Source organism: Triticum aestivum, chromosome 4A (assembly GCF_018294505.1).
Source record: "Triticum aestivum cultivar Chinese Spring chromosome 4A, IWGSC CS RefSeq v2.1, whole genome shotgun sequence".
Taxonomy (NCBI): Eukaryota; Viridiplantae; Streptophyta; class Magnoliopsida; order Poales; family Poaceae; genus Triticum; species Triticum aestivum.
The window spans coordinates 754,009,460-754,024,892 of record NC_057803.1 but is presented as its reverse complement, the minus strand read 5'-3'; the positions used below and the strand labels follow the sequence as shown (position 1 = coordinate 754,024,892).

The 15,433-nt window shown below is 45.1% G+C and overlaps 1 protein-coding gene across 1 annotated transcript; it reads left to right on the top strand.

The window, feature by feature from the left end:
• Positions 1–934: 934 nt before the first annotated feature.
• On the top strand, positions 935–4,917 carry LOC123084655 (cysteine-rich receptor-like protein kinase 10). The gene is made up of 3 exons (XM_044506133.1): positions 935–1,751; positions 3,491–3,526; positions 3,854–4,917. Exons 1-3 carry the CDS (start codon positions 935–937, stop codon positions 4,915–4,917), a joined length of 1,917 nt encoding a protein of 638 aa, XP_044362068.1.
• Positions 4,918–15,433: the final 10,516 nt, after the last annotated feature.

The following is a 15,433-nucleotide window of genomic DNA, read 5'->3' as shown; positions in this document are numbered from 1 at the left end:
CAGTTAGCATCGACATGTTATTTGGGACATGGCTTGCTGGACTGGAATCAGTTACTGCGGGACCTATTCGGATAGAAATATGCACACTTTTCTGGGCTATATAAAATTGCAGGAATGATATATGATCTTTAATAGACAGAATATTTTAAATTTCTTGCAGGTTATCTACAGAGCGGCTGCTTGAATCCGTACGTGGTCGTTACTCACTCATACGGATTGTAGGGAGCTTTTGGTTACTGTGTGCAACCGATGGGAGACGGTAGCACGGGCTATTTACAGACGGTTTGGATGACGGTTTACTAATAGGATAGATGCCTAGTAGTATTGATCCTGTTCATTACCAGTTGTGGCTTGGTCTATTTCTTTTGCTTTTTGTGCTCCTTATGTGAACTGTACTGCACTGTGGACCTTTATTTGATGAACTTTTTAATAAAATAGCCGCATGCATCATTTTGATGCAGAGGCCGGGTGTATGTCCTCCTTTTTGACAATAAAAAGGATTTTGTAAAGAGCATCGGTCGGGTAAGAGAAGACGGCTTGGACATGTGACAAATGGCAAGACGTACTAGACGGCAACCAACTACACAAACTATGCATACATTTTTTGAATTATATAAGGTGCAACGTCGTTGTTGAAAGATAGATGAGGCTGCTGGTACCTAGTATTTGATCCAAAAAAACGGCCTACCTCGTAATAGTCGAGTCAGCAGAGTCGACGGCCGGCCGGCCGGCCGGTTGCATTGCATGCATGTAAATGTAACAAGGAGACAAAAACATACTGTATAACAAAAAACAGGCTCAAGGGACAAACAAAAAAAGATGAATGAAGTAGGAGTACGTACGTAGCAGAGAGCTAAATTAAGCTAGCTAAGGGATGCCCTTCTTATGAGGCTGGGAGAAGTAGTGATTTCTTCATTCTTCCCGCCCGGCCGCCATGCCCATGCCCATTCACATTCACGCTCTCCTGCTCCTCCTTGCGCTCGTTCCGCTCGCCGCAGCACAGCCGACGTGGGCAAACTGCGGCAGAGGCCAAGGCAACTACTCGGCAGGCAGCACATACGAGACCAACCTCGTATACCTCCTCCGCATCCTCCGCTCGAACGCCTCCAACTCGCCCTCCCGATTCGCCTCCGGCGCCCACGGCGCCGCGCCGGACACTGCCTGGGCCCTGGTTCTCTGCCGTGGCGACGTCAGCGCCCCCGACTGCTACGACTGCGTCAGCACGGCCATTCGGGACGCGGCCACAGCCTGCAACCGCAGCATGGACGTGGCCTTCTACTACAGCCCGTGCTACGTCCGCCTATCCGACGTCCACGACTTTCTGGACCCCACCGGCAACTCCGGCGAGGTAGATCTCCTTACCGGCGCCGACATCATCAGCACCGACGTCCATGCCTACCAACAGGCGGTCACCGGCTTTCTCACCGCCACGGTGCAGTATGCTGTGGACAACTCCTCCAGGCTCTTCGCCACGGGGCATTGGGTAGGGCCCGACCGCAATATGTACTCGGCGGCGCAGTGCGCACCGGACCTGTCGCCGGCGCAGTGCCGAAACTGCCTGCAACGCCTCGTGGGCAAGTGGTGGACCACGTTCCCCCACTTGGATTTGGAGGGCGCCAGCATCGCTGGTCCACGCTGCACCTTGAGGTACCAAGTGTCCCCGTTCTACATTGGCAGCGCCATGTTGCAACAGACCAAGCAGGCGGCTGAACCGGCGCCAGCTCCAGCTGCTACTGCTACTCCTACGAGAGGTCAGTCGGCTAGCTACCTGCCTCTGCCCCGAAAACAATTTCATTGGTTGTTTATGCACCTCGATTTATTGCTTGTGTTACCAAATCAAACGCGGCCTCCCGTGTCGCCCTGTGCGGTGACCGGGGGGGAAACCGTAGCGCCGCGTCCTCGTCCCTCCCCCGACCTCTCCTCCTCGCCACCGCCAGGGCGCGCCGCTGGGATCTCTTCTCCCACGGCTCGCTGGATCAGGCGCGAGCGAATCGCGGCGGTGGTTGGCGGCGCACTGGAGGCGGGGCCCGCCGGCGCAGGCTTGGGGGCGACGGCAGTTTTCCCTGGTGTGCGTGGGAGTCCGCTTGGGGCGCGCGGCGGCGGCCCTCGGCAAGCGGTGGCGGGCGCTGGGTTCTTGGCGGCGCTCCGGCGTGTGCAGTCGGCGGTGGTCCCTGTGCGCGGTCGGCGGCTCCGTCTCTGACCCGGACGGCGCGGGGGATGGCGGCGGCCCGGCGTGGCCGGCGATCTGGATGTGGTGGTGCTGACGGCTCGTTGATCTGCCGGTGCTCCAGGGTTCTGCCTGGTGGTGCTGGTGGTGACGGCGGCCCATGCACGAGAGTTGAATCCCTTCGAACTGATCTGGGTGAAAACTTGCCTTCGGCGTCTGCTAAGGCCGGCGGTGGCGGCGCTATCTGCGTCATTCCCTTCTTGAAGGCATCGCCGTGGAGAAGTTCAAGGCCACTCTCTGCTACCTCTTGGGGAAACCCTAGATCGGATGATCAGATGACGGCGGCGCGCTGGTGTCATTCCTCCCTTGGGGGCGTCATTCTTGGAGGTACACACGTGATCGAGGGACCAGAGGACAGATTCTTTGGTGGAGCGGGGCTTCATCCTACACACTGATGGCGACGGTTCTTGACGGTGTGGCGCAGTGCAGATTCGGAGTTAGCTGTGGGAGGATGGACTCGTGCAGGAGGACGACGCTGTCGGGCATCGTCGTGGCGTCGATGGCAGAGAGACCTGACACGGTACATGCAACAGTATAGCTCTGAAGATGAATTGGTGGCAGGTGGCTGCGGCGGCCTCATACCCGGCAGGCGTCCTGATTGAGGAGTGCGCCGGACTGGTAGCCCTACCCGGCAGGCGTCCTGGTTGGGACCTTAGGTCTTAGATGTTTAAGTTTGGCTGCGATGTCTGTTTGGTATTAGGCCCAGACTATCTGCGCCCCTTCATCAATTGGATAGGTTTAGCGACAGTTGTTGCTTAGACGGTGGCTTTAGTCTTACTGTTGTATGCCTTTATAAAGTCTTGTGAGAATAATTAATAAAGTGGTCGTATGCATCGCCCAGATGCAGAGGCCAGGGGTCATCCTCCTTTAAAAAAAACAAATCAAACGCGTCAACAAAACAATTTTACTCACTTAGATGCAGAGGCCAGAATTCATATCTCGCTAGTCAACAAACGAGTCCCCAGCTTCAGGCAAGATGGAATACATTTTAAATGATGACTAGCGAGATATGAATCCTTCAAAAAAAAAATAAGTGAGAGATGCGCCACAATTTTTTTGTCAAAACTGTAGTCGATCAAAAGAAAGTCACATATGTAGTTCCTTATTTTTTTTGCGGGAAACATATGTAGTTCCTGTTCTATTGTCCTTCAATATCTTGCAATGTATTTGTTTCATCTGTATATTTTTTTGGCAAAATAATGAACTAATGTAGTACTATTGGATGACACAGTGTTTACTCATAAATGTGATGTTTTATTCCAGGTAGCAAGAGCGCCGTCATGAAGATTATGCTAATAGGTATGCTAAAAACTTTTGTCATCTTTTCATATGTGACGATTTAAATACCAATGGTCCACTAATAGTGTTTTTCTATGATGAAATAGTAACTTCAAAATTTACCATGCCTGTAATCATTGAAAATTGATTCTAAACTAAAATTTCAGAGAAGCAACTCCCAGTTTGCACGTACTACTAGAATTTATGGAATTTAGCTTTGTTGATATTTTTGCCACCATGCAATCTTTCATAAAGGGAAATTTAAGCTAGCTATGGTCTTGCAAATCATAATTACTATACTACAGCCTTTAGTTTACGCAAGGAAGTAACAGATGCTTTCTTCGACAGCAGCAGCTGCAACCTTGCTATTCCCGTGTATTTATATGCTGACATGGCATAGAAAAGGGAGAAGACTATGGTTTATCCTTTGCAACAAGTCTAGCAGAAACAATGAAAATAATTACGAGGCCATGATAGCATCCTATGGATCCCTAGCTCCAAAACGATACATGTACTCGGATGTAATGAAGATAACATTTTCTCGTAGCAATGAGCTTGGAAAAGGTGGTTACGGTGTGGTTTTCAAAGGAAGACTTCATGATGGTCGTTTAGTTGCTGTGAAATTCTTGCATGACTCCAAAGGAAATAGGAGCGAGTTTGTGAATGAGGTTATGAGCATTGGCAGGACATCACATGTTAATGTTGTTACCTTATTTGGGTTTTGTTTGGAGGGATCAAAACGAGCTCTTATATATGAATACATGTCGAACAGTTCCTTGGATAAGTTCATTTACTCAGAGAACCCCAAAGAAGTTTTAGGGTGGGAGAGGCTCTATGAAATAGCACTCGGGATTGCTCATGGCCTCCAATACTTGCACTATAGCTGTAATACACGCATCATCCATTTCGATATCAAGCCTCAAAATATCCTTCTGGACAGTGATTTTAGCCCCAAAATTGCTGATTTTGGTCTGGCTAAACTGTGTCATATGAAAGAGAGTAAAGTTTCAATGACTGGTGGTGCTAGAGGAACAATTGGATTCATTGCCCCAGAAGTTCATTCTCGAACCTTCGGAGTGGTTTCAACAAAGTCAGATGTTTATAGTTATGGAATGATGTTGTTGGAGATGGTTGGAGGCAGGAGAAATGTAAAATCAATTGTTGAAAAATCCAGTGAAAAGTATTTCCCAGATTGGATTTATGACCACTTTTCACAAGATGAAGGCTTACAGGCATGTGACGTGACAAGTGAAACTACGGAGATAGCTAGAAAGATGACATTAATTGGCATGTGGTGCATACAGGTATTACCTATGTATCGCCCTACTATAACACGAGTTCTGGAAATGTTTGAGAGAAGCTTAGATGAACTGGAGATGCCACCACAGCAGAACTTCTGTGAACTCGAGTAAGATATTTCTCTCCTTTTGTTCCTTTGCTTTTGTGTGAAATTATTATTTAGCACTAACTTGATCTACTCACTTGTCTCTCGTTTCAGTGAAAGTTCATCTCACAATATGGAGGTACAAAGTGCAAGTTCTACCAGTACCAGATTTGAGAAGATAAGCCATGTGAACTCAAAAAACCTACAACGGTTGCCAACTCTGTCAGTAGATATATAAGCCCCGTTAATCCAAAAAAAATCCTACAATGATTTCCACTCTTTGAGAAGGTGACCTGCATTGGAGTACATTCAGAAATTGAACAAGCACAATGAAAATTCAGCATTGTACATATTCCATATGTATGCATGATCTGGAGCATCGGTCCGATGTCAGCGTCCACAAGTTACTGTCCAAGAAAGAACTAAAATTAGTTCAGGTATCGTATGAGCTTTGTGTTGCAAGCTCCAACTGCTAAAATGCATGGATCATACTTGGAGTCCGTATAAAAGCAGGATTTAGGCTCTAAGTATGGGCACTAAAATTTCATAATATGGATGCATAAAGGGCATCCGTATAACATTGTCGCAATATATTTCAATTCGCTGCAAGCAAACTAATTGTGGAAGTGGAAGGTGCATACTTAGTGTTGAGTAATGTAGTAGAACATAAAAAAAAATCTATCTATGATCAACCAGGAACACTACGAAGATGCAATGAATAGTTTGGATCAGATCGTTACCGACTTCGAGTTGCAGCGGAAGAAGACGAGTCAGCATGGATCATACTTGGAGTCCCTCAAACTATAGATGAATGATTACACAAACCGCCCATGAACAGTCCCTCGAACGGAAGACCGAAAGCACGGCCTCACTACGAGTTGCAAGCATACGGTCTTCACGATCCGTCAGCGCTTCACCGTCCAGAGCTAATCGTCCCCGAAGAATTAGAGGCAGGAGATTATAAACACACTGGGCTTCTAATTATGAGGATAAGAGGATCTAAGTCTAGCTCTAATTAGATCAATTAGGACCAACTAGAACTAGAAAGGACTAGAGGAGGGTCCAAAACTTCAATTCAAAAGTGCAAAGACCCTCTAGTATATATAGGTTGAGGAGGGAGGAATCCCCTCCCCTTGTGCCAGCCCTAGTGCGAGGAGGAGTCCTCCCCCTTTTCCAATTCGACCTCCCCAAGTGGGGAAAGGGGGCGCCTCCCCTATACGACCCTTGTGGTCCAATCCTCCCTCCACTGTTTGGCCTTTTAAGCTCTGTTGATATTTAATTAAATATAAAAACCTCCTAACTATTATTAGAGCCTTTTATTAATAATTTAACATCTCAGGAAACATTTTTCACCTATATAGTATTTATTGGTAAACCCGGAATTGCCCCATAAACTCCAAAACCCTTCCGGTTCCTCTCGGAACTATTTCAAATATTAACGAAACTATTTCTAAACAAAATCCTCATTACTCCTATCCTACTAACACTCAGCTGACCATGATTACCTTAAGCTTGTGACCCTGTAGGTTCGGTAAAACATATATAGGAATGAAACCCCTTTGTTCAATAACCAATAGCGGAACCGCGAATGTCCATATCGATCCCTTTGAGTACACGAATGATGTTCGGGTGAACCTTTGGGTTATCATGTGATGTTCGCTTTGCTTCATGATACTTCACAAAACCCGAGGTGAGATGTATCAATATCCTCTTGAGTAATTCACATGCTCATTATACCATTATCCGTGTTACCAGTTTTATTCTTCTTTCTCGTTGACATGTTCCAGCATCCATGTGACATAGTCACCTGTATCTGGACCATAAGAATATATCTCCATCGTAGGAGGAGCAAATTCCAGTCTCGAGCTATCTATGTTGGGGAACATTGCATGGGAAACAAAAAATTTCCTACGCTCACCAAGATCAATCTAGGAGATGAACATCTATGAGAGGAGATATTGCATCTACATATCCTTCTAGATTGCTAAGCGGAAGCGTTAAGAAACGAGTTTGATGTAGTCGAACATCTTCGCGATCTAATCACGATTCGTCCCGCGAACTCCCGATCCAAGTGCCGAACGGACGGCACCTCCGCTTTCAACACACGTACGGCTTGATAACACCTTCATCTCCTGGATCCAGCGAGCGATGGTGAAGTAGTAGCTCGAGTCCTCCGGCAGCACGACGGCATGGTGGCGGTGGTGGTGGCAGAATCTCAGCAGAGCTTCGCTAATAACTACAGAGAGGAAGAGGGTTGCGAGGGAGGGGAGAGGCATCGTCGTAGCGTCGAGATGTGCTCCAGGTGTGTAGCTGCCCTCTCTCTCCTCATCTATATATAGGGGGAATGGAGGAGGGGTGGCGCCCCTAGATCCCATCTGCCTTGGACAGCAGCCAAGGCAGATGGAGGCGCCCCCTAGGGAATCCCTAGGGTGGCTTGCCCCCCAAGCCAGGTGGAGGGAACCCTAGATGGGGCACCCCACCTATCGTGGTTACATGAGACAGGTGAGGGGGGCGCACAGCCCCTTGGTGGGCTGGTTTGCCCCATCCCCTTGGCCCATGAGGCCCCAACACTTGTCGGGCCCCCGGAAACCACTTTTGGTCATGCAGGCCATCACCCGGTACCCTCGGAACAATTCCGGACTCCAATACCCTTCGTCCAATATATTAATATTCACCTCCGGACCATTCCGGAGTTCCTCGTCACGTCCGAGATCTCATTCGGGACTCCGAACAACCTTCGGTAACCACCATAACGGATGGGTTCCTAGTCATATGCAGGCCCTGGTGTTAGAATTATCCTGCCTCTGGTAGGTGGTAATTTTTTTTTTGCAATTGACATGTGTTTTGATCTTCATCAAATCGCCTAATAAATTTTACACATGCACACTTACATGTAATACACATGGCTATTAATGGAATTTAAACAAAAATGAGACTGTGGTGTATGAATTCTGCTCCCACTCAAGTCAAGCATGCATGCCATGGTCATGGTAGGGTGTGCATAATTTGCAGTCATTTGGTGGGACCTAGAAAGAAAACCTCTTTCAGACTTGCCCTCCGGCAGACCCGACTGCCCTATAGACTGACTGGTCAAAACATCGGTCTATACCTCAAGGGGGCATTGTAAAATTTCTTTTTTCCAATTTTTCTTTCATAGCCATGTTTGCAACATGTGGGTCACCATGTAAAATAAAATTTGGGTGATTTGAAGGTGGTGGAGAAAATGACCTTTGTTCAAAAACTGGCTTAAATAGACCAAATGGTCCCTCTGGAATGCGGTGATTTTTTTGACCACCTCCAAATCACCTCAACTTTTGCACACATGACCTCTTGCACAAACAAAGCTAGGTTTCCAAGGTTTTATATTTTTTTTGATTTATACTGCCCTACAGACTGACTGGTCAAAACATCGGTCTATACCTCAAGGGGCATTGTAAAATTTCTTTTTTCCAAGTTTTCTTTCATAGCCATGTTTGCAACATGTGGGTCACCATGTAAAAGAAAATTTGGGTGATTTGGAGGTGGTGGAAAAAATGACCTTTGTTCAAAAACTGGCTTAAGTAGACCAAATGGTCCCTCCGGAATGCGGTTATTTTTTTGTTGGGGATCATTGCAGAAAATAAAAAAATTCTAAGCATCACCAAGATCAATCTATCGAGTAATCTAGCAACAAGAGAGATAGGAGTGTGTCTACATACCCTTGTAGATCGCGAGCGGAAGCGTTCAAGAGAACAGGGTTGATGGAGTCGTACTCGTCGTGATCCAAATTACTGAAGACCCTAGCGCCGAACGGACGGCACCTCCGCGTTCAACACACATACGGAGCGGAGACGTCTCCCGCGCCTTGATCCAGCAAGGAGGAGGGAGAGGTTGAGGAAGAGATCTCCAGCAGCAACACGACGACATGGTGGTGATGGAGAGGCAGTACTACGGCAGGGCTTCGCCAAGCATCTACAGAGGAGGAGAGGTGTTGGGGAGGGGAGGGGCTGCGCCTTGGAGGTGTGTTTGCAGCCCTCCCCTCGCCCCTCTATTCATAGGGGGAGGAGGAAGGGGCCCGGCCCCCTCTAGATGAGAGCTAGAGGGGGGGCGGCGGCCAAGAGGGGGGGGGGACTTGCCCCCCAAGCAAGGGGGGGGCGCCCCCCTTATGGTTTCCCCCCCAACCCTAGGCGCATGGGCCCAAGGGGGGGATGCGCCCAGCCCTCTAAGGTCTGGTTCCCTTCCCCTACGGCCCATGAGGCCCTCCGAGAGAGGTGGCCCCTCCCGGTGGACCCCTGAAACCCTTCCGGTGGCCCCGGTACAATACCGGTATGCCCCCGAACTTTTCCGGTGACCGTATTACAACTTCCCATATATAAATCTTCACCTCCGAACCATTCCGAAACTCCTCGTGACATCTGGGATCTCATCCGGGACTCCAAACAACATTCGGTAATCACATACAAGTCTTCCTAATAACCCTAGCGTCACCAAACCTTAAGTGTGTAGACCCTACGGGTTCGGGAATCACGCAGACATGACCGAGACAGCTCTCCGACCAATAACCAACAGCGGGATCTGGATACCCATGTTGGCTGTTCCATGATGATCTCATCGGATGAACCACGATGTCGAGGATTCAAGTAATCCCGTATACAATTCCCTTTGTTAATCGGTACGTTACTTGCCCGAGATTCGATCGTCGGTATCCCAATACCTCGTTCAATATCGTTACCGGCAAGTCACTTTACTCGTTCCGTAATGCATGGTCCCGTGACCAACCACTTGGTCACCTTGATCTCATTATTATTGCATTACCGAGTGGGCCCAGAGATACCTCTCCATCATACGGAGTGACAAATACCAGTCTTGATTCGTGCCAACCCAACAGACACTTTCGGATATACCTGTAGTGCACCTTTATAGTCACCCAGTTACGTTGTGACGTTTGCTACACCCAAAGCACCCCTATGGTATCCGGGAGTTACACAATCTCATGGTCTAAGAAACTGATACTTGACACTAGAAAAGCTTTAGCAAACAAACTACACGATCTTGTGCTATGCTTAGGATTGGGTCTTGTCCATCGCATCATTCTCCCAATGATGTGATCCCGTTATCAATGACATCCAATGTCGATGGTTTAGAAACCGTAACCATCCATTGATCAACGAGCTAGTCAACTAGAGGCTCACTAGGGACATGTTGTGGTCTATGTATTCACACATGTATTACGATTTCCGGATAACACAATTATAGCATTAACAATAGATAATTATCATGAACAAGGAAATATAATAATAGCTGATACGTCCATTTTGCATCATGCTTTTATATCAATATTTATTGCATTATGGACTGTCACTACACACTATATCTCAATACATATGGCTATTCTCTCTTATTTTACAAGGTTTACCATGAAGAGGGAGAATGCCAGCAGCTGGAATTCTGGCTGGAAAAGGAGAAAACATTTGAAACCTATTATGCACAACTCCAGAAGTCATGAAACTCCACGAAACAACTTTTTGGATTTATTAAGAATTTATGAGCGAAAGAAATAGGCCAGGGGGGCCACACCCTGTCCAGGAGACAGGGGGCGCCCCCCCCCCCCATAAGGCGTGGCCCCCTATCTCCTGGGCCCCCTGGTGGGCCTCTGGCGTCCATCTTCTGCTATATCATCACCCTTACCCTGGAAAAAATCGTGGGGAAGCTTACGGGACGAAACTCCGCCGCCACGAGGCGGAACCTTGGCGGAATCAATCTAGGGCTCTGGCGGAGCTGTTCTGACGGGGACACTTCCCTCCGGGAGGGGGAAATCATCACCAACGTCATCACCAACGATCCTCTCATCGGGAGGGGGTCAATCTCCATCAACATCTTCACCAGCACCATCTCCTCTCAAAACCCTAGTTGATATCTTGTATCCAATCTTGTATCAAAACCACAAATTGGTACCTGTGGGTTGCTAGTAGTGTTGATTACTCCTTGTAGTTGATGCTAATTGGTTTGCTTGGTGGAAGATCATATGTTCAGATCCTTTATGCATATTATTACTCCTCTAATCATGAATATGAATATGCTTTGTGAGTAGTTACATTTATTCCTGAGGACATCGGTGCAGTCTTGCTATTAGTAGTCATGTGAATTTGGTATTCGTTCGATATTTTGATGAGATGTATGTCGTCTTTCCTCTAGTGGTGTTATGTGAACGTCGACTACATGACACTTCACCATTATTTGGGCCTAGAGGGAGGAATAGGGACGTAATAAGTAGATGATGGGCTGCTAGAGTGAAAGAAGCCTAAACCCTAGTTTATGCGTTGCTTCGTTAGGGGTTGATATGGGCCCATATGTTTAATGTTGTGGTTAGGTTTACCTTAATACTCCTTTTTGTAGTTGCGGATTGCTTGCAATAGGGGTTAATCATAAGTGGGATGCTTGTCCAAGTTAGGGCAGTACCCAGGTGCCGGTCCACGCACATATCAAATTATCAAAGTACCGAACGCGAATCTTACGAACGTGATGAAAACTAGCTTGACGATAATTCCCAATGTGTCCTCGGGAGCTCCTTCCTCATAATTAGAATTTGTCCAGTCTTATCCTTTGCTACATAAAGGATTGGGCCACCTTGCTGCACTTTATTTACTTTATTTACTTTTTGCTCGTTACTATTTATCTTATCGCAAAATTATCTATCACCTATTATTTCAGTGCTTGCAGAGAAAACCTTACTGAAAACCGCTTATCATTTCCTTCTTCTCCTTGTTGGGTTTGACACTCTTACTTATCGAAAGGACTACGATAGATCCCCTACACTTGTGGGTCATCAAGACTCTTTTCAGGCGCCGTTGCCGGGGAGTGTAGCGCTTTTGGTGAGTGGAACTTGGTAAGGAAACATTTATTTAGTGTGCTAAAATTTTCTGTTTCTTGTCACTATGGAAACTAATCCTTTGAGGGGCTTGTTTGGGGTATCTTCACCCCAACCATAAGAGCAAAGAGATGCTCCTCAACCTACTGAACCTTATGAAAATATTCACTTTGAGATTCCTTCGGGCATGATAGAAAAACTGCTAGTTAATCCTTTTGCAGGAGACGGAACTTTGCATCCCGACTTACACCTTATCTTTGTGGATGAAGTTTGTGGATTATTTAAGCTTGCAGGTATCCCCGATGATGTTGTAAAAAGGAAGGTCTTCCCTTTATCTTTGAAGGGAGATGCAATGACATTGTATAGGCTATGCGATGATACAAGATTTTGGAATTATAAGCGACTGAAGTTGGAATTTCACCAGAAGTTCTATCCTATGCATCTTGTTCATCGTGATCGTAATTACATATATAATTTCTGGCCTCGCGAAGGAGAAAGCATCGCTCAAGCTTGGGGGAGGCTTAAGTCAATGTTATATTCATGCCCCAATCATGAGCTCTCTCGGGAAATGATTATTTAGAATTTTTATGCTCGACTTTCTCTTGATAATCGCAACCTGCTCGATACTTCCTGTGTTGGTTCCTATATGTTGAAGACTATTGATTTCAAATGGGACTTATTGGAAAGAATTAAACGCAACTCTGAAGATTGGGGTTCCGACGATGGTAAGGAGTCAGGTATGACACCTAAGTTCGATTGTGTTAAATCTTTTATGGATACCGATGCTTTCCATGGATTTAGCTCTAAGTATGGACTTGACTCTGAGATAGTAGCTACTTTTTGTGAAACTTTTGCTACTCACATTGATCTCCCTAAAGAGAAGTGGTTTAAGTATAATCCTCATGTTGAAGTGAAAGTAGTTGCACCTATTACAGTCGAAGAAAAGACTATTACATATAGTGATCCTATTATTCCTACTGCTTATGTCGAAAAACCTCCTTTTCCTGTTAGGATAAAAGATCATGTTAAAGCTTTAACTGTTGTTCATAAGAGTAATACTAGGACTTATACACCTCCTGAGCAAATTAATGTTGAACCTGGTATTGCTATGATTAAAGATCTCTTAGATGAGGACTTAGATGGGCATGTTATCCCTTTCTTTGGTGAAACTGCTAATATTGCTAGACCCGATACTAAGACACGTAGACCTGTTGTAGGCACGCCTGTTATTTCTGTTAAAATAGGAGATCATTGTTATCATGGCCTATGTGATATGGGTGCTAGTGCTAATGCGATACCTTATGTCTTTATAAAGAAATTATGCACGATATTGCACCTGTTGAATTAGCAGACATTGATGTTACTATTAAGCTTGCTAATAGGGACACCATTAAACCTACTGGGATTGTTAGCGATGTTTAAGTCTTGTGTGGGAAGATAAAATACCCTGCTGATTTTCTTGTTCTTGCTTCCCCACAAGATGATTTTTGTCCCATTATTTTTGGTAGACCCATCTTGAATACTACTAGTGCTAAGATTAATTGTGAAAAGAATATTGTCACTGTTGGCATAGATGGTATGTCTGATGAGTTTAATTTCGCTAAGTTTAGTAGACAACCTCGTGAAAGGGAACCACCTAGTAAGGATGAAATTATTGGTCTTTCTTCCAGGTTCCTCCAACTGATCCGTTAGAACAATATTTGTTAGATCATCAAAATGATATGTTTATGAAGGAAAGGGAAGAAATAGATGAAGTGTTCCTTAAACAAGAACCTATGCTAAAACATAACCTTCCCATTGAAATTCTTGGGGATCCCCCTCCACCCAAGGGTGATCCCGTGTTTGAACTCAAACCCTTACCTGATAATCTCAAGTATGCTTATCTTGATGAAAAAGAAATATATCCTGTTATTATTAGTGCTAACCTTTCAAAGAAAGAATAAGAAAGATTATTGAAAACTCTGAAGAAGCACTGAGCTGCTATTGGATATATTCTGGACGATCTTAAGGGCATTAGCCCCACACTATGTCAACACAAAATTTCAGTGGAGAAAGATGCCAAACCAGTTAGAGATCCTCAAAGACGATTAAACCCCAAAATGAAGGAAGTGGTGAGAAAGGAGATTCTAAAACTCCTTGAGGCAGGTATTATTTATCCCGTTGCTGATAGTGAATGGGTAAGCCCTGTCCATTGTGTCCCTAAAAAGGGAGGTATTACCGTTGTTCCTAATGATAAAGATGAATTGATCCCGCAAAGAATTATTACAGGCTATAGGATGGTAATTGATTTCCGTAAGTTAAATAAAGCTACTAAGAAAGATCATTACCCTTTACCTTTTATTGATCAAATGCTAGAAAGGCTATCCAAACACACACATTTTTGCTTTCTAGATGGTTATTCTGGCTTCTCTCAAATACCTGTGTCAGCGAAGGATCAATCTAAAACTACTTTTACTTGCCCTTTTGGTACTTTTGCTTATAGACGTATGCCTTTTGGTTTATGTAATGCACCTGCTACCTTTCAAAGATGCATGATGGCTATATTTTCTGATTTTTGTGAAAAGATTTGTGAGGTATTCATGGATGACTTTCTCCGTCTATGGATCCTCTTTTGATGATTGTTTGAGCAACCTTGATCGAGTTTTGCAGAGATGCGAAGACACTAGTCTCGTCCTGAATTGGGAAAAGTGTCACTTTATGGTTAATGAAGGCATTGTCTTGGGGCACAAGATCTCCGAGAGAGGTATTGAAGTTGATAAAGCCAAAGTTGATGCTATTGAAAAGATGCCATGTCCCAAGGACATAAAAGGTATAAGAAGTTTCCTTGGTCATGCCGGTTTTTATAGGAGGTTCATTAAGGACTTTTCTAAAATCTCTAGGCCTCTGACTAATTTATTGCAAAAAGATATTCCTTTTGTCTTTGATGATGATTGTGTAGAAGCATTTGAAACACTTAAGAAAGCTTTGATCACTGCACCTATTGTTCAGCCACCTGATTGGAATTTACCTTTTGAAATTATGTGCGATGCTAGTGATTATGCTGTAGGTGCTGTTTTAGGGCAAAGAGTCGATAAGAAATTGAATGTTATCCAGTATGCTAGTAAGACTCTTGATACTGCCCAGAGAAATTATGCTACTACTGAAAAAGAGTTCTTAGCAGTTGTGTTTGCATGTGATAAGTTTAGACCTTATATTGTTGATTCCAAAGTTACTATTCACACTGATCATGCTGCTATTAAATATCTTATGGAAAAGAAAGATGCTAAGCCTAGACTCATTAGATGGGTTCTCTTGCTCCAAGAATTTGACTTGCATATTATTGATAGAAAGGGAGCTGAGAACCCCGTTGCAGACAACTTGTCTAGGTTAGAGAATGTTCTTGATGACCCACTGCCTATTAATGATAGCTTTCCTGATGAACAATTAGCGGTTGTCAATGCTTCTCGTACTGCTCCTTGGTATGCTGATTATGCTAATTACATTGTTGCTAAATATATACCGCCTAGTTTCACATACCAGCAAAAGAAAAAGTTCTTTTATGATTTAAGACATTACTTCTGGGATGATCCACACCTTTATAAAGAAGGAGTAGATGGTATTATTAGACGTTGTGTGCCTGAGCATGAACAGGAACAAATCCTACGCAAGTGTCACTCTGAATCTTATGGAGGACACCACGCTGGAGATAGAACTGCAC